Source organism: Lepidothrix coronata, unplaced genomic scaffold (genome assembly GCF_001604755.1).
Source record: "Lepidothrix coronata isolate B3197 unplaced genomic scaffold, Lepidothrix_coronata-1.0 Scaffold62, whole genome shotgun sequence".
Taxonomy (NCBI): Eukaryota; Metazoa; Chordata; class Aves; order Passeriformes; family Pipridae; genus Lepidothrix; species Lepidothrix coronata.
The window spans coordinates 125,622-147,776 of NW_016690242.1; the positions used below are offsets into that span (position 1 = coordinate 125,622).

Sequence of the window (22,155 nt, forward strand, 5' to 3'; positions counted from 1 at the left end):
CTCCCAGCCATGGACATTTACTATGCCAACTGCAAGTCATGCTAAAATGCTTGAGACTGTCTGCTGACTTTGTGGTCTGAACAGACACCCACCAGAGGCTGGGAGGAGACCAAGAGCATGGCCTTGGTAACCCAAGTGATTTAAATGCAGTTCCTCAAACAAGCTCCTTGCACTGTTTGGGTAACAGCCTGTTTTATCTTGGTGTTCAATGTGTGTTTGTGTTCCTTTTCCCCCTCTCCAGCTATGGGAGACATCCATCTAGCTGCACTGTTTTCCTGGGGTCACATCAGAACTGTTTACTTTGGATTTTATAGAAACTCAGCATCACTGAGTCATTGCACATTCATCTGCTCTTCAGACAATTTGAAAGATCAACAGAGATGCCCTTGATCGCAGTGAGAACTTCCTCTCATCTGGAAGGAAAAAAAGCAGTCTTTTTTTTTTCTTTTTTGTTGACTAGTATTTTACGGATTTGATGAACAACCAAAATCATAACTAATATCATAATTAATAGAGGATAATTAGCCCGGATGTGACAAGGCTATGCCGCATGGTGACAGATACACTTACCTAGAATCCCAACTGCAGTCCATTTACCAGTCCTGAATAAGAGAGGTGTTTCTCTGGTTTGTTGCAGTCCCGAGTCAGACCAAAATGGAACTGGGAATGTGCCTCCCGGAGAGCCCAGACGATGTAAACTTGTACGCTGTATGCATGAACCTTGTGTTCTTTACTTTCCACATGTAAGGGATAAACAACATGCTGTAGTAGAGATTAGCATGCAGGAGTAAGAAATGTAGGATTTTTTTTGTGACAGGATTTCAAGCTTTGAAAGGCAACTATTTGACACAAATGTCAAACAAACAAGGATCATATCTTTTTTTTTTTACCTTACATGTTTATAATCTCAATATACAGATTGTATATATGTAAACATTTGATAATGTCAAAAATAGCTGTTATATGTAAGTGTATTTTGCCAAATGCCTAAAGAAACAGTCATGACTAACATCATCACACTTCAGATTTTCTAATATTACGAGCAGACATCTTTGGAAATACTGAAAGTACAGTACTGTAAAACTGTGTCTCTCAGAAACTGGTGTTTGACCAAAATCTGTACTATTTTTAACCATCTTATACTGTCTTGACAATCTCAGTTGTACAGTAGACTGCAGAAACCGGTACAGCAGCACTTTGTCTTAAATTATCGTAAGAGGAACCAGCCAAAATCCATTGTTCAGTGAGATGAGCACTGTATCCTCTCACAGGTGTAATCAAGAATGATTCAGCAGACAACATAGTCTTTAAGTCATGTGCAGCCCAAACTTACTGGACATTTGGGAATACTTCTAAGTAGTCAGTTCAGGATGTGGTGATGTGAAGTCTGTCTGGTGAGAGTTGCTGTGTATTTTTGATAGACCATTTCAGACACTGTTTTAGATGGCAAGGCATAGCTTATGAGAAGTATAAGGATTTCACTGCACTAGATAATAACAGTGCTGGGCAAGTGGCCAGTTTCATTGCTGTCTTTTAATTTTATTTTTTTTTACTGGAATCACCTTTACCATGTGCTTGAATGCTGTGCTTGCTGCCCCTGAAGACCCCTTGACATTTTTTGGGGCATTAAATTGAGTACAAGTGAGTTTAACCTAAAAAGAATAGGGTGGAGGGCAACAAAGCCTTTACCATGGAGATGTTGATCTCCTGAGTCAGTGGATGGTTATATTTCTAACACCTGAGACTTCTAAAGGTTGTTGTAAAACAAATATCTTCCGTTTGGGAATTTTCAGTTAGTAAAGGAACTGGACCGTATTAAATCAATGTATAATTCTCTGGCTTTCCAAAATTGACCGATTCCTAGCTTCGGGTAGCACCATTGCAGAATAAAACACCTGACTGTGGTGCAGTTGAATACCTTGCCCAACAGCAGTGTGATCAATTAGATATTATTGTAATGGGAACATCTGTGGTGTTTCTGAATCTTCTACCTCTTTCATGTATTTCCTTTAATAAGTGACCCCAACACTTGCAACCTTTTAATATATTTTTTTAACTTTTACGTCTCTCAATAAAGTTAGATATATTAAGATTAAACTAAGAAATGTTTAAAGATGTCAGCAAGTGTAAAGTATGTAAGATTTTTAGAAGCACTATATTTTATGATTAGGCTGTATGTTGGATTATGGCAAAATATTGGCTTTGGTGTTCAAATGATTTTCCTTCACAGCTGACAGGTTCTGGTAAGTATTTTGGAAAAAGACAAATGTGAGTGCCATTGGGTGCAGACAGACCATCTGGAAGGAGCCAGTCACTTGTAATTGCTTTAGGAAAAGGTTCTGCACTTTTATGAAAGGTAAATATCCATCAGCACTGAAGAATATTTTTGCAAATATTTACTTTGAGTGTAGATAACTGGATTAAAGATAGTTGGTAGCATGTAACTCATGAAATTAGGGTCTCAGCCATAGTAACTTGAAATCAGTATGTCTTTTATTGATTTCACTGGACTTTAAGCAGGACTCTCAAGAAGTTCACCCACATTAGGACATTATGCTAACCCTATAGCCACTGTGTTACTCTGTTCCCTGGAAGCTAGTTTTCTCTCCCATATTTATATCTTGTCTTCAGTAACTGGACTGTTCATCATGTGCCTTTTATGGTATTTGTTTGGATACAAACTGGTGTGTTATTTTGAATAATTCTGTTAGAGTTCTGTGCTGATCTTATGTTTACCACTGTTTACTCTTCCCTTTCCATTTTGCCTTACCAAGGAGCAGCAAGGTTTGGCAGACAGAACTGGATATAACATACTGGCTCTTTGTGCAATGTTCATAGCCCCTTGTTTTGTGAACAAATGGCTCTCCTGACTGTATTTTCAATGTAGTGGGTACTTCCAGCTTCTCTTTTGTTTTGGTATAATTTGTTTGTAGCATATGATGGTACAGTTATGTGTGTAGTGTACCTTTAACAGTCACCTTCAAATCTGGAAATATGTAGTGACTGGAAGTCTAGTTATGAGCACTAAGTTTAAGTTAAATAAATATTGACTTTCACTTTGGTCTAGAGTGAGAATATCACAGGACTTGGATTTTTGTAAAATTCTGCTGCAGAGAATTTTCTGTCAGGTTGGTAACTTGGGAAACCTTGTCATTGCACAAAACCTGAACTGGCAGGGCTGTGTGAGCCTCCCAAGCCACTGGAGGTTGGAGAGAGAAGTTGTTTACTTACAGTCTGTCATTTCCTACTTCTAAAATGTAGTGTGTTGGAAAGCTGCCAGATTAATAACCTTGAAGATTGCAAATATTTTTATCCACTATAGTTAGTTACACTGGCATTAGCAATATAAAATTGCTGCATAATACCTCATCCAGACTAAAGTAGAGTACTTGTCACTAAGATAGCTCAGTGATTTTGACTCATTGAGACTCATGCTTTTATTGTTTTATTTTAATTTTAATAAATGAACTAGTTATTGCCAGCTACACTGCAGATGCTTGTTGAAGTGGGGATGTTATCAGTTCTTCTCAAATAGAAATAATTGTTCATATGAGCATAGGACCTGCAGGATGAGTTATAGCTGGCTTTATGTATTTCAATGTGGGAGAAGAATCTTGCATAATTTATAATGAAATTAGTATGGCTAACTGATGGAGACTGGAAAATGCAGATCATATCCGAATAATAACGTTGCACAGTGATGCCACAGTCTAATAAGTAAAAATTTTCCTGCTAATATCTGTATTTGTTGATTCAAAAACTTAGTAATCTCAGGCAATATACCAGAAATGGTTGTGACTGATAATTTATGTATAATTTTGTTATATTTAAGTAATTAGATTCAAGGAGATTGTTAATTTTGTACAGCCTACCTTTGCTTAAGTTGTGAACTTAAGCCACTACTTGCCAGTTATCTGATTTGAAGTGTGACTTTACTTTGAAGATGGCTTCTTCCAAATGATTTAAGAGTTCCTGGTTTATGAGATGTTGAATCTGCTGAACTGATGCGCTCATGAAATAATTTTGATTGTGTTGATGAACAAGTGGACTTTTGAGCTATATCCTGAATTAAAATCAGAAAGAAATTGTGTCAATAGCTAGTGTACTGAAATCCTCTTACTCGAATCCCTGTGGTGATTCGGACTGATTGGTCTTGTCAACACTTATGTGACAACTGGTTTCAAAATCAGAGCAAAGAATGGGTACATACAATACTATAGACATGCATATACTAGAAATTCTGACCAAATTTGCAGTAATTTCATTAATGAATTGGTTAATTAATAGGATAGGGTGTAATGTGAAAGAAGGATGAGACTTCATAATCCTAAAGGATAATCAGTTAGCTCTTAGGACTTGCAAATCCCATACATAGCTGTGGTAAGCAAAGTTATTGCACTCCAGTGTAAAACTCATCAAGCTCCTGTTCTCTTCCATCCCCTTTCCACTCCTACTGAAAAGTATTTTCATGAATGATTTATCCACTAATTTCCTTTTGTATGAGTTGGCTGAGATCAGAAAGCTGCTAAGTTGGTCACCTTATTAGGAAGAAATGCTTCACTGTGAGGGTGGTGGGACACTGGAACAAGTTGCCCAGAGAAGTTGTGGATGCCCCATCCCTTGAATTGTTGGATGCTAGGTTGAATGGGGCTCTGAGCAACCTGGTCTAGTGGAAGGTGTCCCTGCCCTTGGCAGGGGGGGTTGGAACTACATGATCTTTAAGGTCCCTTTCAACCCACATCATTCTATGATTCTATGATCTTTTGCTTTTGCTATAGTGTAGGTGATGGCACCTCACATCTCGTGCAATTTGCACTGGTGTGCTTGTTTTGCCTGGGGTAGACTTAATTTTCTTCACAGTAGCTGGTATGGGGCTCTGGTTTGGATTTGTGCTGAAAACTGTTGATAACATGGGGAATTTGTTAGTTATTGCTGAGCAGTGCTTGCACATAGCCAAGGCCTTTTTTACTCCACTCACTGCCCCAACAGTGAGTGGGCTGGGGGTGCACAAGGAGTTGGGAGGGGACACAGCTAGGGTAGTGACCTCACCTGATCCAAGGAATATTCTATACCAGGTGGCACCATGCTCAGCTATAAACTAGGGGGAAGGTTGGCAGTGGGGAACCACAGCTCAGGGACTGGCTGAGCATTGGTTTGTTGGTGGTGAGCAATTCTTTTCATTTGCATCACTTGTCTTTCTTGGGTTTTATTTCTCTCTCAGTTAATTTCCTTTTCATTATTTTTTTTACTACTACTACTATTATTTCATTTCAGTTATTAAGCTGTTCTTATGTCACCCCATGAGTTTTCTCACTTCTGCCCTTCCAGTTCTCTTCCCCCATCCCACTGGAGGTGGGGGGTGAGTGAGCAGTGTGTGGGGCTTAGTTACTGGTCGGAGTTAAACCACGATGACAGCTGGTAAAATCAGTTGGTGGCTCAGCCATCCTGTGTCTTTCTCATCTTCTAGCATTGTTGAAGGCTAAGCCTCTTTAATCACCAAGTTTGTGAACCTAAAAGTTGAGCTGTTTCCTGTTTCTCTTGCTCCAAGGCTGAAGATCATTCATTTCTTTAGCTAAAGTATTTGAGTATCAGTGTCACTGGATAACAGTGGACTGTTTGGACCACTGTTATCAGCCACAGTGTGAGGTTGTTTGCCTCATTTTTAAAGAACTTGAGCATTTTGTTCTCTGCTGAAGACTTTTTATTCCCAGAATGGATTATCCATCAGACTACTGAGCTGATGACCCACTCTTTGCATGGCTTCCAAATCATATGACATTTATTGGCAATATGGTATTTGACTTTGATCGCATTTCCTGAAGACAAATTTAAATAAACTGCACACATATGTGCAGGTTGTAATCCCACGACTGCATAGTGGCTAAGGTTCCCATGTGTGCCTATTATCCTAATAGAGCAGAAGAAAGGAAACAGTGAAACTGATAGCTGCAAACAGATAGGACTCTCTTAAGTGTGAATTGACCAGAACAGGAAAGGAGTTAATAGTTTCTATCATCTACACCAAGAAACTGCTTTGACGTGAGTATTTCTAAGTCAGCTTATGAAAATCATTTGCGGTGCCTCAAGTATGGATGCTGATGTAAACTAAAGCTTTGGAAACAGCAGCTTGTGCACCCAGCATGCGGTATCTTGTCATTCCACAACCGTTTTCTGCAACTTTAGAGAAAGCACTACAACAGCCAACATTAATATGTTATGTCTGCCAAGTAACCAAAACAATCAGTAAAAATAAGTTCAGAACACAGAAATGTGGTAATTTGCTCACCCTTGAGACTCTGTACCTGGCTTCAAAATTGGCTCACCTAACCAGATCTGGCAGTTTTAGTTCTCTAAAATCCAGTCTACAACAGTATCAAAATCACTTCAGCTAAGCCAGCTTTAAACTGTTTAAAAACTTGTGCTACTTAAGCTGCAATTGCAATATAACTCAGAATGAGATGAGGAAAATCTGGGAAAATAAGCACACAGCAGTTAAACGTTCGCTAAGGGAGAAGTACAGGTGCTTTAACACTGTCTTTAATTGCTAAAGCATAAAATGTCAAAGGAACAAACTTTTTTTCTATTTCTGTATTCCTATGAGTAAAAAAAAATAAATTTTTGTTTAAAAAATCAACATGAGGCCTTAAGACCTAATATATTCTAACTTTAGCATGGAGAGTCTATTTTTACAACCATGTTAGAAATTCTGTATATAGGCCTGACTGACCTTGTAAGTATAGTGATGCGAGCAGATAACCATGCAATATTGTAAGGCTCTGTATAACAGTAAATGCTGATTTATTTTGATTATTGGTACAAGAACTCCTGCTCACTGCCTGTGTAGACTCTGCATATTTTATGCTTGGAAATACAGTCCAGAATATATTCAAACTGTGAATATATAACCTGATTTTTCTTTTCTTAAGGGTAAAAATATATTACAATAGGTAATGTTTTATATAGAATACAGTACTTATTTTTATCATTGCATAAATGCAAAGTATTTTTTTCAGAATAGCAAAGCATTACAGAATTTTTAATCTGCTGGAGAAAACACTATTTATGGTATGACCGGTTCTTTCAGCAAAGCTTTTGGAGTGGTATAGACCAACTGGCTCTGCCATCTTCATTTTGTGCTAGTGCTTAACTTGGGCACTGCTGTAAAAAAAAAGCTATTTTTTCACTCGTACTAGCCCTTATTGAGAGAGGCAAGAAGAATCGTGTTTCACCACTGTGGCTGGGCTAGTATTGGCAAAAACAACAGTCTGCACCATATCGTTGTCTTTGCTAGTTAAAATCCTTTAAAAATCATATCTGAGGTAACAGAAGCATAATGTTTTGACAAACACCGAAACGAAACATTGCAATTTACAACTTTCTAGCTTTGAGTGTGATATTTTTGTCATAAACATTACAGGCATTGGGCTCTTGAATGAATCTGGCTTTCATGTAGCTAAACAAAATGTTGCTTTTTATAAAATCAAATCATTGTAATTTGGGGTTCTAAATTCCTGCTCACTTTTAATAATAACAGCGTTACACTATCCACTTCTATGAGAGTATTTAATACAAATGCCTGTGGTTTTCAATGTAACTAACATATTGTAACATCAGTAAAGTGATTTTCAATGACAAAGACTGTTGTGTGTATTTTGTTCTTCTAAGTTCTTGTATTTAGCACTTTCTGATTTATAGGCCTCTGTAAAAAAAAGATGATGCTTGAATGGGAACAGACTAATAGTAGAATACATATGTTATTTTTCAAATTCCAGGGTTGAAAATGATCCCGTGAGCTTCTCAATTTTTTATCTTAGGGGCTCATTTTTCTCAAAGCAAATCTAAAATTACTGTTCCTTAGTTTGCATGTTTAAGGGCAACCTAGAAAAAATATCCATTTGAAACTATGCCCAATGGTTTGCACAAAGGTCAAGAGCAATCCTTCCCAGTATGCCTTGTGGGAAAGAGAAACCCTTAATTCTGAGTTTGAAATAACTGTTTCTTTGAAGCAGGTAACTTGTATATTCAATCTGCCCACTGAATCTACTCTTAATGGGTAAGCAATTTTCACAAAGGTTTCAGGTGGCTTTTTTTTAGCTAGATGACAGCATAGTAACTTCTTAGCATCTGTATGTATTAGCTTAGTTTGTGTCTAAACATGATAGCTGATTTATCCCATTGGTCCCTATGAATATGATGGATTTTTAAAATGCTTATGGGAGAACAAAAACCATTTTTTTTTCTTGAGTAAGCTAGAATTTTCTCCTGGTTTTGGAACAATTTGTTTTCCAGTTTACAATTTGTTTTCCAGTTTACAGAGATCACTGAAAAAAACCCTACTGGTTCACACTGTTTTCTTGCAGCATTTCACTGCCCAGTAGCTGGCTGGTGCCAAAATAAACTGAGAAAGACTTGAGTCTTGGGCCCTTGGGCCTTGAGTGCTTTGGCCCATTTGGGTCAGCTCTCCCCACCCCATTCCCTCCTAGTCTCAGCCTACTCACTGAAATTGCAGAGTGAGAAATTGAGAAGGCCCTGAAGCTGTGCAAGCACTGCCCAGCAACAGCTCAAATGCTGCTGTGCTACTGATGCTGAGTAGTCACAAATCTAAAACACAGCAGCCTATAGGCTGCCATGAAAATTAATTCTATCCCAGCAAAGCCACTACAAGACCCACTACAAGACCAGAAACACAACTAAGCAGAGGAAAACTGTGTGGGTAATTAGCATTTTGGTAAAGATACCTCATAATTTTTAGGGTAAAATGAACAGTGTAAAGATGAATACTGTATTTAAGCAAAATGGTCTTATCAAGTCTCTAGAAGAAGAATAGCCTTTAGTTTATACTCTTATTAACCTTGTCAGCTGTCAGAATTTTGGACTGCAGCAAAACTGATGTTGGCTACTTGACTCCGATGAACCTTTATGAATTTTGGTCACTACATCAGAAATGCTTTCTGTAGTGTTCTGTCTGTTTCCCAACTTTATGTGCAACAGGACAATGTGCAATTATCAGAATGTGAAAGTATAATGCTGTCTATGCAGAAAGAGAACTAGCTCCTGAAATGAAACTAGAAGCAATATGCAAAGGATTCTAAATTTAAGTAGTAAGTACGAGTTGCTTCTTTAGGCGAGACCAGCCTGCTTTGAATTTATAGCCCAGAAACTAGAGACCTGAATTTTATAGTATTCTTAGCAAGGTAGGGTATAAAAAAATATCTTCAAGCAAGATTTCTGCTCTAAGGATTACTTCTGTTATATGTCTTTCTGTATCTGCTTTCATGAGCATGCTACAGCATTGGTAACTACTGCTGTGATCTGAAAGACTAATCTGGCAAGAATTTTTTTGTAGTGAGTTTAGGCCCTTGTACATTAGATGGCATACTGAGGCAAACCCTACTTGTTAGGGTTTAAAGTGGAGGAGATAGAAACATTCATTTACATGTAACTGAAGTCTGCCAGCTTAGAAGTTAATTGTTAAAAGGGAAAGTTGATGTACAAACTGACATGGAACAACTTTTGGATGTTTAAAAGTATTTTATATAGTGACACAAACAGAGCAAGAATCTTATAGGAACAAAAGCCCCTCTACCAGAGCATGCGGCTAGGAGAGTTCTCTGCTACGTTTTGTCGCATCCCTGCTTCCAAGGAGTTCCAACAGGTAGTCTCACACTCAGTGCATGGTGTCACAAACTTCATCTTGAAAACAGCTGACAAAATAAGCAACCAAAACTTACTGATGCTCTAACAGACCAGTGTAAAATGACCATTCCAAAGCTCTTTCAGTTTGTACATGTCTTATACCATCAAAGACAAAAGAAGTCATCATCTTAAGTCATACATGTTACTGTTTAAGACAGAAAAGGTAAGTTGCACTCCAGAAACTGGTTTTAGTGCATATGGGAAAAAAATAAACACATTACAGAAAATCTTACCATTTGCACGATCTGAGTTATACATAGTGAATTGCAAGTTTATAAAAATAAAAGCATCTTTAATAATCACAGGTTGGAAGTTATAGACAACAGTATGTGAGTAGTTCATATTCATTATCAAGACTAAAAAAATGTGTGTAAAGCGGTACTTCATAAAATATGCAATTTCCCATCCTGAGATATACAATCATTGGAAGAGTTGGCAAAGCAAAACACAAACTGGAATGTTAAATCATGATCATCCATGGCTTGCTTCCTTTTGATTTAGATGCTCATAACACACTGTATGAACTGAAAAGAGGAAAACCACATATTAGAGGTAAGGCAGAGATGAAGTTTTCACTTTTTCTCCTACAATACTCGTTGTTACTACACTTTTCTGTAAAGAAAAACAAAACTTTAAAACTAAGTACGAAAATCAGTAAATAGTTAATTAAAACAAAGTATCTCCTTAATGATAACAAAAATAAAACCCAACAAATGCCTCCCTCCCCCACCAAAAAAAAAACAAACCCAACAAGCAAAGAACCCCACCCCAAAAAACAGGAAGGTTCGAATCTAGTTTTCTCCTTTTCCTGCACAAATGTGGCCAGGAGGTCAATAACCACAAGCCTGATTTGTGTCTGTCCCCACCAGACCTCTGCCAGGGTTGAGAAAAATGCCTACCAAGCCTTAAAATAAAAAAATGAAAAAAAAAGTCACAGAAAGTGATGCTGCCAAGCAATGTAGCTTCTTTGATCTTCTTGAACCAGGCTGGTAAGAAGTCCCGACAAAAGAGCACAACAACATTTTACAGAAATCTATAAAATACATGAAAACTTTTTAAGACAATACTCAACAAGCCCCAGAACTTTTGGGCTCTAAGTGTCTCTTCTCTACACTAAGTAGAGAAGTGTAGAGAAGATAGGCACAAATTCAAATCATTACTGATTGTCTTCTGTTTTATGTTTTTCCTTGGTTTTACCCTGGAATTTTAATGTATTCCTTAAAATTCACTTACATCATCATACTGGAAATTCACAAAGCCCTGCTGAGTTGTATCCCTTCTTCTAAAGCATTCTGCAAAAATGCATTAAGAAAACAGAAACCAGGTAAGAAAAATTACAGTTAATAAATTTTTTAAAAATGTATAGTAGTTTTCTAAAATCCTCCAAGTCACATGAGTGAGAACCGATAAAGAATACTGCAATTCATTCCAAGACTTAATTTCCCATTCTAAATTTTTGTATTTATCATATACAAGCCTTTACATTCTGTTAATAAACACAGTTTCCCAATTTTGATAACATAACTCTTCTAGCCTCTAGAGTCAACTCTGCATTAGTTTTAAGTCCATTTTTCCATTGGAATTTAAAAAAATCCTTATCTATAGTAAGAGCTGTTCCAGTTCTGCCTGTAGACTATTGAAAGAAACCTAATATGAAGTACACAAAAGTTGAACTTAAGATAAGTGAGCAGTCAGATTTTATTAAATAAAAGTATATTATGGAAATGATAGTAATAAGGCTATAATCCAGCATACCAGTGAGAGCTCGGAGTTTCACACAGCAGGCAATGTAATCATCAAATGCAATCTTTCCGTGAGTGCTGTATCGCTTTGTGATTACAGACACAGCCTGTGGGCTCAGTCTAAATCCTATTTGAAAATAAAAAGTCCTATTTTGAAAACACAGGTAAATTAACAGACTCCAATGCATTTTTCATTGTAAATACCGTGTCAGTTACTGCAGGGTGATAACTCGTACTGGGAAATGGTGTAAGTAGTGTCAGAAGCAAGAATATTTCACAAGTTACCCATATTCATCAAGGCTTTCTCCAGTTCTTGACGATCCACTGTGCCACTTCCATCACTGTCAAAAGTTACAAAGTGTTGCTTCCAGCCATTGACCACAGCCCAGAGTTCTTTAAACTCATTAAATCCCAGCGTGCCAGACATATCTCTCTGATTTCAAAGCTAAGAAAACCACTTCTTAACAAAAAACAAACAAACAAAGCAAGCCATCTCTCTGTAGTTATAAACTCTTACTTGAAGGTCAATATTAATATCATTTTACTATTATTCATTTCTTCTGGTAGGAAACTACCTAAAGCATCCCCCAGCAGAGATGGAGATAATACTTTTGCCCAAATCCAAAGGTCAGAGAACCTCCTCTCCCCACTGAAACCTGCTAAAACTATTTGCTCTTTCTGAATTTAACTTAGTTCACACACTTCTCTTTAATCTGCTGGTATATAACTATAACCAATAGAATATATATCTGAAATAAAAACAGATGCCAAAGAAAAAATTAAGTTATAATAATATCAGTTCACTCATAGGTGAGCTAAGAGTCCTTCCAGTTTCATTTCTGCTTTTTTCTTTCTAAGAAATATTCCTTTATTCTTTTTTCTTTTTAAGCAGCAAAACATTCTAACATGACAATTTAAGCTTTGGCTAAAAAGACTCCAAGGTGTACCTTACACAGTATACCTAAGTCTTCCATAGGTCCTACCACCAAATGCCATATACCACTCCATTAAATATTCAAACCTGATTCATTCAAGGAACAAGATTTAGGGGGACTTAGATTACTTATTCAGGCTGTGTAGTACAAATGTTTAAAACTAATTTGGAAGGATTGGAAAGCTGTCCTATTTGAAAACCACAATAAGGGATTTGCACAAACCAATATTCTGGGCCACCAGACCTGACTCTTCATACATTAAAGGAGAAAGAGTTCCCCAGGCTTAGAGGAATACCACTTGTAAGAAGATCAGTCACCGAGACTCTTTTATTATTATTTCTTCATCCTTTAAAATCAGTAAGAATGGAAGTAGCTCCCCAATCATAATGATCACAATACTTATCAAGTAAAGACAAGCATTTCCCAAATTTCTGGCACCCTCTCATCTTTGCTTACATAATGCAAAAATGTTTACATTTCATAGTAAAGGATACATCCAGCATTGAGATCATAAGTCTGCAAGTCTCTAAGTTGAAAGCTGTTAAAATTAGAAAAACAAAAAATAAATTATGTTAAAAGCATACTTTTCAGTTTTGTCCAAATGTAAAATTTTAGATTTATTATATATTTAAATTATATACTGATAGTATATTTGATGCATAAAGTATTATATAACTGGTTCCCCTGTATACAGCCATACCATATTTTGATCCAAGTAAAAGCCATTACTTCTTAGAAAAACTGATAGTAGACAACCTGGAGGCAATTCAAGTTATATTTAAAATTATTTTCCTCATATATCAATGCATAACAGTTTTGTACTTCAGTCAAAGTGGTCATTTATATTCCACCATAGACACGGCTTGAGCAAGCCAACTGCACTCACGGAAGCTTGATTTTGTAATCGGAACAGGAGGTATCCTGACAGAGGAGTCCTGCCACAGATTTTGGTCAATATCAAAGCTCCGTTTCAACCAAAGCAAAACACCTTTTTAAGAACTGTCTGTCCATTACAAAACAAACACTTCTCCCACTCCACAGCCCAGCAGTGGTAAATTAAAGACGCTGACAAGGGGAGTATTATGTGCACAGAACTGAGTAGAGAGAATTTACGTTGCCAAGTTGTCCACATGAAAGGAAAACCCATTTACCATGCAAAGAAAAAAACACAGCTTTGGACAAGGCACAGCTACAAGCATTTTCTAGTAAATGGTAGAAGAATTATTATGCCTTAGATCTGCTTATTTATTTAAATCATTAACTTACGTTTATAGGCTCCTGCAATCCCTGACTGCGTGAGACATCTCTGTAGCTCATCAGCATCTATTTGTCCATCCTTTCGATAACAGAAGAGGTATCAGCTATTGTTTTAATTCCTGTTCCCCATCTGGTTATTCCCAGAACCCACTCCCTTTCCAGTAGCATTAAATTAGTTACCCTTTCAAAAAGGAATCCAGATACATAACCTCTTCTCAAGACAGCTTTAAGACTGACAAATCTAAACTAAAAAATCTGGGGCTGTTTTGGAAATAGTCAGTTGCTATTAGAACAAACAAAAGCAGAAGGCAAAGAACTTCAAAAGAAAAACAAAACAAACCCAGAAAAGATACCTATCTGCACGGTTTGGAAAAAGGTGCACTTTCAATACATCCTGCTCAAGGCCAAATAGAGAAAACAACTGCCAATTCACGGAAAGCAACGATCTGCCAAAGGTGGAGCTGGAATTCTAGGTTTTATTCCTCCACACCCAACATGAAGTTGGGTTCATAGAGAGTTTAACTTAACCTCATCCAGGAATGGAACATTATATCTGTAGATATAAAAATGCCCTTTCTCTAAAGCATTAAATATTGAAAAGAGAATTGCTTTTTATTTGAAACAAATTTATTTGCTTCAGCATTTTCCTGATGCTTTTAAATCTGCTAAGTTTTCTTTTTTATTTTATTTTTATTTTTTTACAAGAACAGAGATATGCTACTAAATGGCATGGTGAGAACAGCACAGCCAGATAGCTTTCAGAAATGAAGTATCATTATTTATAAGACAAGTAGTAGTTACTATGTTAAACAATATTTGACAACGTCTGAAAAAAGAGCAACAATGTTTTGATTCTATGTAAAGTAAATGGAACCTAAACCCAAAATTGCTTCCAATCTATTCCATAGTCTAACAATACAGATGTATTTAACACTTTATGTTCATAGGGGAAAAAAAAAAAAGATATATAGCCAGGAATATTAAGTAGCAAATCTCTTCAAAGGCTTTATAGCTTCTGAAGCAAAGGTAGGATCTGCATAACTTTAAAATAGAGGAAGACAGACAAGCATGATCGGTAATCAAGATTAACATCACCAAAAAGATCCTTGGCTTTTTTTTAAGTAGAACATAAGCACTTAAACTAGACAAGGCATATGGGCTTTGCAAACAGACTAAAAAAAAATAAAATTATTACTTCCTACAAAGACAGACTTGATTACATTGAATAAAGATTTGAAACAATACTTTCGACTTTCTTCTGTAAACAAAGTAAACTAATAAATCAAAGACAAGATCTCTGTTGTAAACTACATCAAAGAAAGCTCAGAGATACCATTATATATTATATAGGCATAAAAACCAACACAGAGAGCAGCAAATCATAATCAAAACCTACTAATTCTACAGTAAGTACATATGGGAAACTGAGATGTGACTTTTTACAGAGTTGCACAGACGGCAGCTGATAATTTATCTGTTCTATTTCACTGTCTCCTTACAGGGTTTTTACTTCTGCACTGCCACTGGTCTCTAAAACTGACACTTCCTATTCCAAGGATAACATTTCAAAAGGTACCCAGTTTATTTCAGTAAGGAATGACTTCTACAAATATAAAGTATTTCAGAGGACTAACATCAGTATACTAAAGTGCTAACTTGATCACACCCATCACCCACTGGTTTCCTAGCTTTCAGTAACCAGGCTTCACTTGAGAAGACTGGGAACGGTCTACGTTTTGCTGACGTCCAGTTCCTGTCACATCTTCTCCACAGCTCCACACCCTGTTTGCTGCTACCTCCCTTTCTCTTTACACTAGGAGCTTATTCACTCTTCCAAGTGTCAGTCACTGCCTCCACTGCTGACTCCTGGCACACATCCAGGTGGCACCTGCATGCAGAGGCATCTCAGCTGGCAGGCAATTTGTCAGCACATTCAGGAGAACTGAGCTTGCGCTCCACCTTCCCAGGGAGGCCTCACTACACACAGGCCATTCCAGTGTTCTCCTTTACTACAAAAACACACAGTCTAAATATTTTCATAAGCAGTTATAAAGAAGTAAAATATAGTCTGTGAGATACGTTATTAACTCAAAAGAGTTAACACAGAGAACAAAACTAGCCCAAATTACAGTGGGAATTTGAACATCAGTTGATATTGCTGAGTTCAAACTGTCATGTTGTGGTTATGTCTACCTGTGGATAACAGAGCCAGGGGCAGAATTTTAGATCCGCACACATCCTACAAGTGTGCAATAAACAGTTATACATATGGCCAACAAAGACAGAACTTCAATAAACCTGACTTAATTGCTCCTAGACTTTGTAATATAGTTCAAGCAACATTTATCTTACTTATCTAGTAAGGTACATAACCATACAAAACCAATATATATGCCACAAAATTACAGGCATTTCAGAATTACAGGGAATAAAAAAAAAAGAAAGTTGTGAATGCTTTCCTCTAAAAGTATAATCACTCTATGCTACCAGTAAACCCAGATATTGGAATAACTCAGGACTGCTTTTCCATTTGCAAGTCTATTAAGATCATGTAATGACCTCTTTCCTATTAGCATTTCCTGCTCTTAGCCAGGCCATCTCCACAGCCCATGCTTGCCATTGTTTCTGGTTTCTTCGTCCTGAATCTGACAGCATTCACCAGCCCAGAGCTGAGCCAAGATTCAGTTACATTTCATTCATCTATATAGACCCTGTATATGCCTATATAGGAAATACTGTCATACAAGCACATGCTCGTGTATATATGCATGTATTTACACACACAATATAAAAACTAACAGCATTATTCAAGCTGCAGAGTTCCTGTGTATATACAGCTATATTGTAGAGTGACACACTATATAAAGCAAATGGGCTAAGTAAAACAATTCTGGTTTTGTTTTTTTTTTTTTTAATTTGAAATAGTAGTTTTTCTCAGTGCAAATATTGGGCATTCCTCTTTCCAAAGGCTAATGTAGAAAGTATTCCCCAGAAAAAAAAAAAATCAAGAAGCAAATAACATTTTAGAAGTTTACCTGCCCTCCTACTGCAGCAAAATAACCATACAAAGGATCCTGAGCTTGTCCAGGGAATGCTGGTCCTCCTGGAGCTCCTCCATACTGTAGTAATCAAGAAGAAAAGTAATTTTAAATTAATGATTCAGTTAAGAATCTGTACTTATCAACTTACGGTTTTATATACACACCATGCTAAAAAAAAATCAAAAAATAAATTCCTTATGAAAAAAATCACAAACTTCAATTTTAGTACTGATAAACTAATTTGTTGTAATGTAAGCAGATCAGTGTAAAATATTGCACTGGAGCAATCCACTGATCTAGATACAGTCTACTGAATCTCAAGGTTTAATTTTAGTGTACCATTAGCAGAAATTGGGGTGCTAAAGAAAGACTAAGGCACTGCAGATTTTTCTCTCCACTTCAGAAAAGCTGAGCAAGACAGATCTCTAGGGAAAATACTTGGAAGAATATGCATTAAATGTGAAAACCTTCAAGTAAAATTGACCGTTAACTGAAAATCACGGAATGACATCCCCGGCACTGATTTTCGTCCCTCGGCAGCAGGTGCCGGGCGTGTCCCTCCTCCCTTCCCATTCCCGAGGGCACAACCCCGAGCTGGCTCCTGCGGCACCTCCCTGTGGGAGCGGCGGCCGGAGGCCGGGCAGACCCCGCCTCACACGGCTCTCACCCCTTCCCCTTGGGCTGCACAGCCACATCCACATCCCCCCATGGGCCGGACAATCACATCCCCCCTTGAGCCGGAGAGCCACATCCCCCCTCAGGCCGGGCAGGGACATCCCCCTTGGGCCGGACAGCCACATCCCCCCCTCAGGCCGGACAGGCACATCGCCCTTGGGCCGGACAGTCCCCGCTCACCCCGCCCTGGTAGAAGCCGCCGCCGGGCGCGGGCTGCCCGGGGAACGCCATCTTCGCCTGGCACCGGCACCGGCCCTGCCCCGGCCACGGCTCTGGCCGCGCCCGGCCGCAACCACCCGTCCAGACAGGGGGGCACAGCGGCGGGCCGCGGGCTCCGGAAAGGGCCGGAGCTGGAAGCTGCCGCCCTGCAGGAAAAACGGCGGCCTTCTGTCACCGGGGAGGTGCCAGTGGGAGCCCAGGAACCACGTCGTCCAACCCTCTCTCCTCTAACCTTCCCCCCTCCATGGTGGTGGTACAGGCCGCCCGCCCCGAGGCATTTCCTGCCCGCAGTGCCCGCGGGGCGCGGCGCTGCCTCGGGCCCGCCCGCATAGGGAAGAGGAGTGGCCCCTTCCCGGCGTCCGCCGGCGGAGTGGGATGTGGGTCTCTGGGGGCGGGCGGGTCTGTCGGGGCGGGGTGCAGGCCGCGAGTGGTCAGAACGCCGCAGCTGCCGGTGAAGGGTAGCGGGTTCAGGCCGCGTGCTGCTCCCGGCCATCAGGGGACGGACACCCGTGGGAGGCCACGCCCGTGGACACCACTGCTCCGCTGAGGAGGAGGAGGGGGCTGCGGCGCGGAGCCAGTGGCCGCGGGCAGCGGAGGTGAGGCCAGTCCCTGGCACACCGCGGGGGCAGCGCTGCTCTGTGTCGGCTGCTGCCCACTAAAGCATCAGGGAAGCTCTGAACAGACTCACTGGTGAATCGGCTGAGCTGATGTCAGATTACTTTAAAGTCACCCAGTCGTGATTTACCAAAAGGCCACAAAGCTCAAAGTCTGTAGTTCGTGAATGTATATCACGTGTATCACAGAACGCATCCTTACATGTTCTCTTTTAGTACCGCAGTTTTCTCTTCAAAGTCTGAGCACCTGTCCCTGTTCCCCAAGACACATAACAGGCTGTACGATTTCTCTTGGGTCTCTTGAGGAAAAAAGGCAACACAGAAAGAACCGTGTATTGCAGAATACACCATCTAAGGAATCTTTCTGCTGTGCCTTTTGCAATCAGATATGTCTGTCACGTATTGGCCTCATAAGCCACCAGCGTGCCTGTAGCAAATGTGGATAGAACCTAACCAAATCTTCGTTCACGAAGCCTAGCCACGATGGTAGGTCCAAATTCAGCAGGAACTGGGGGAATGCCGGTGTGCCACTGGAACTAGGGAGCCCTTCTGTGTTCAGGCAGGGGCCATTCTGAAGGAGTGAAGCTGAAGGAAGCTGAAGCTGAAGGAGGCCCAGCTTTGATCCAACATCTTCCTCCCACCTGGAGGAACCGGTACAGCCCGTGGTTTGATCCCACTGACCACTCCGTATTCTGGGGAGCAACATCAGCTGAAATGACCTCAGCTTGGTCTGCATATTTGCAAAACATTAGAACTCCCTCATGGTGAGAGGTATTTAATTCTGTCTCCAAACGATGAGAAATTATTTTCTAGAGTCTATACGACTGAAACAAATCTACTGATAGAGACCTGGAAAGGTAAATGGTCTACTGTCAGAATTTTGTACACATAACATTTTATTTTCTGTTTATTAACATAATTTCTGAAGAAATTTGTAAACTTGAGTAGGACCTTATTAATTAGAGCATGCTAATTTATAGTAAACTTTTATTAAAAGTGAGTCACCCTTCTCATCTTTTAAGTGATCCAGTAAACAAGACTTCCAGATAATATCTATATGGCATATATTTATTTCAGCACCAACTAATAACTGTTAACAGTTGCCAGTGACATGAAAACAAGTACTGTGGTGTTCTGTGAAATTTAATAATCAATAGAGCTGCCAAATGAAAGAGACAAAGCATTATTTAATACCTTCATCACACAGGATAGCATATATGAAGCCCATCTTTTCAGGGCAGCTGAGAAACAAAGTCAAGAACCTGGCTAGTGTTTTGGCTTAATAAATACGTATCTCACAAGAGTATTTGACTAAGCATCTGTTGATATCAAACTGTGTGGTGGTCAAATAGTTTTATTCACCGGCTTTAGTCACGTGTAGTGCAGGTTATTGGAGACCCTGGGCTGAACTTTGTTAGAGTACATATATTAATGTCTGGGCAAGAAGCCTTCTTAATTAAAATAGGACCTAGGAACAGTGATAAAAAATATTAAAGGGTGGAAAGATTGAAAATAAGTGGCAAAGAATATAAGTGATAAGATTTGAAGAGTTATACACTGATAAGCAAAACATCAAAAAGTATATATATGTTGCCAATAGCTTAATAGAAATTAATTTTTAACTGCTTCAGTGAGAAAAAAACAGATAAGATTCAGACCAGTTGGTAGATAAAGATACTAAACTATACAACAGCAGTTGTATAGAAAGGGAAAATGTGTTTCTTAATTTGGGATGGGTTTTTTTCTTGCTTTAACTCAGCATAAATACCTGGTACTCCTCCAGGTATTTATGCAGTACTTCTACTGAGACTCCTGGTAATCATTGAATCATAGAATTGTTTAGGTTGGAAAAGATCTCTAGGAACATTGAGTCCAACTGTTAACCCAGTATGGCCAAGCCCACCACTAAACCGTGTCCCTCAGTGCCACTTCTACATGTCTTTTAAATACTCCCAGGGATGGTCACTCAACCACTTTCATGGGCAACCTGGTCCAGTGCTTGACAACCCTTTCAGTGAAGGTATTTTTCCTAATATCCAGTTAACTGAAACCTCCCCTGACACAAACCGAGATCATTTCCTCTCATTCTATCCTGTGTTACTTGCTAGAAGAAACTGAGTCCTACCTCACTGCAACCTCCTTTCAGGTAGTTGAGGGATGACAACCCCCTCAGCCTCCTTTTCTTTGGGCTAAACACCCTGAGGTCCCTCAGCCTCTCCTGACAAGACTTGTGCTCCAGACCCTTCACCAGCTTCGTTGCCCTTCTCTGGACACGTTTCAGCACCTCAATGTCTTTTTTGTAGCGGGGAGCCCAAATGCACTGCACTCAGTAGTTGGCATTTGCAGCATTATTTGTATTTAAACATACATGAGCAAAAGAGCTAGGAGACAGATGTAACCAAGGGATGTATTTTATATGGATTATTGGGTAGGCATTTTGTTTGCACTGGTGCATTTGTTTATTCCTTATCTAAGAAAAAAGAAGGCTACAAAGGAAGGGTGTTTGAGGAGATTAATGAGTACACACCTGCTTTCTGAAGGGCTGCTGAACTGTGTTAACATTTTAAGTTATGATAAGATCATTGTATTGGAAATACACCAGTAAGAAATCTGTGTAGAATAAATAGCTTCTGATTTTGTGGATCTCGAAGAACGTGTAATCCCTCTAGTGGGAAAATTGAAGAAAAGCTAGTACTATTGTCTTGTGGTTTTTTGGTTTTTTGGTTTTTGTTTTTTTGGGGGTTTGGTTTTTGTTTTGGTTTGGGTTTTTTGACATAATTCAGTATATTTTCCTAAGAAAAGACCTAAGTAAAATAATTTTGTTTAGAAAGTGAAAATTACATGCAGTTTCCATTCCATAGCTTTTGCTGGATTCTTTGTAATAGGATTTTAAGAAAAAATTCAAAATGGAGCTACAGTTAAACATTACTGCCTTAAACTCTGGTCACAAGTCACATTAATTGTATGTGCCACACTTCCTCACAGGGAACAAAGGCTATCATAAACCCACAACAAGTCACACAGTTTCTGCTTGCCCGTCTTCTCTACTTCTGTCCCTCTGAGTCTGGGTCCATTTAACCCTGACATGAGCTCACACATTGTTCAGTCACCCTGAACTGAAAGCCTTGAGCTACATCATGCTGCCAGTTATGTTCCCATCTGGTGTAGTGGCTGGGAGTTGGTGCTGGCATTCTGAGGTGTCATGCTTTCCTGGCAAGCCAAGTGTGGAATTTGTCCTTTCCAGAACTGCAATAAAAGAAGCTAGGGAGGAAATAGGGAATTAAAGTATAAAGTTCGAATGTCTTGACGTGTTTACTTAGCACAGCTGAGGGGATAAAGACTTCTGAATAAGTATACTGCTTAAGGAAGGACAAGAAATAATCTCCTCAGTCTTTTAATTGCAATAACTTGAGAAGAGGCATAAAATTAAACAGTGTAAAAGTAAATATTCTTGACTGGGCTTCGCGAACAAAGATTTGGGAAGGGCTCTACCCACGTTTGTTACAAGTGCATTGGTGGCTAAAAAGGCCAATACGAGACAGGCACGTCCGATTGCAAAAGGTACAGCAGAAAGACTCCTTAGGTGATAAATTCTGCAAGGCACGATTCTTTCTGCGTTGCCTTTTCTCCTCAAGAGTGATCCTGCGTGCATTCTCAAAAGCATCAGCAGCGTTATAGATGGTGTGTCTCCAGACCTCCCGATTGGAGGCCAGAGTAGACCAGTTATGGTGATCAATATGACCAAGGCTGAGATGTTGTTTCAGGGAGTCCTTGTATCTCCTCTTCGAGGCTTCTCTCGTGTGGCAGCCGGTGGCAAGTTCACCATAAAGCAAGATCTTAGGGAGGCGGTGGTCCTTCATCCTGGAGACATGCCCTGCCCAATGCAGCTGTGTTGGAGACAGCGTTGATGGAAGTGTTCTAGGAGTCGCGGGTGGTGGCGGTAGATGACCCATGATTCAGATCTGTATAAGAGAGT

At 39.3% G+C, this 22,155-nt stretch overlaps 2 protein-coding genes across 5 annotated transcripts in view; one reads left to right on the forward strand and one right to left on the reverse strand.

The window, feature by feature from the left end:
- The window catches only part of ADAM22 (ADAM metallopeptidase domain 22), an 87,996-nt gene extending 83,902 nt beyond the window's left edge, over positions 1 to 4,094 (forward strand). For all 4 annotated transcript variants that reach the window (XM_017817728.1, XM_017817729.1, XM_017817730.1 and 1 more), the window contains one exon: positions 242 to 4,094. In XM_017817728.1, coding sequence (XP_017673217.1) covers positions 242 to 262 — 21 coding nt within the window. In that variant the 3' untranslated portion in view covers positions 263 to 4,094. The remainder of the gene's footprint in view (positions 1 to 241) is intronic.
- Positions 4,095 to 9,511: 5,417 nt separating this feature from the next.
- SRI (sorcin) lies at positions 9,512 to 17,625 on the reverse strand. Its single transcript, XM_017817776.1, has 8 exons — positions 17,527 to 17,625; positions 16,666 to 16,749; positions 13,640 to 13,709; positions 12,868 to 12,911; positions 11,724 to 11,871; positions 11,452 to 11,565; positions 10,930 to 10,988; positions 9,512 to 10,220 (listed from the first exon to the last, which is right to left on the reverse strand). Exons 1-8 carry the CDS (start codon positions 17,575 to 17,577, stop codon positions 10,194 to 10,196), a joined length of 597 nt encoding a protein of 198 aa, XP_017673265.1. The 5' UTR covers positions 17,578 to 17,625; the 3' UTR covers positions 9,512 to 10,193.
- Positions 17,626 to 22,155: the final 4,530 nt, after the last annotated feature.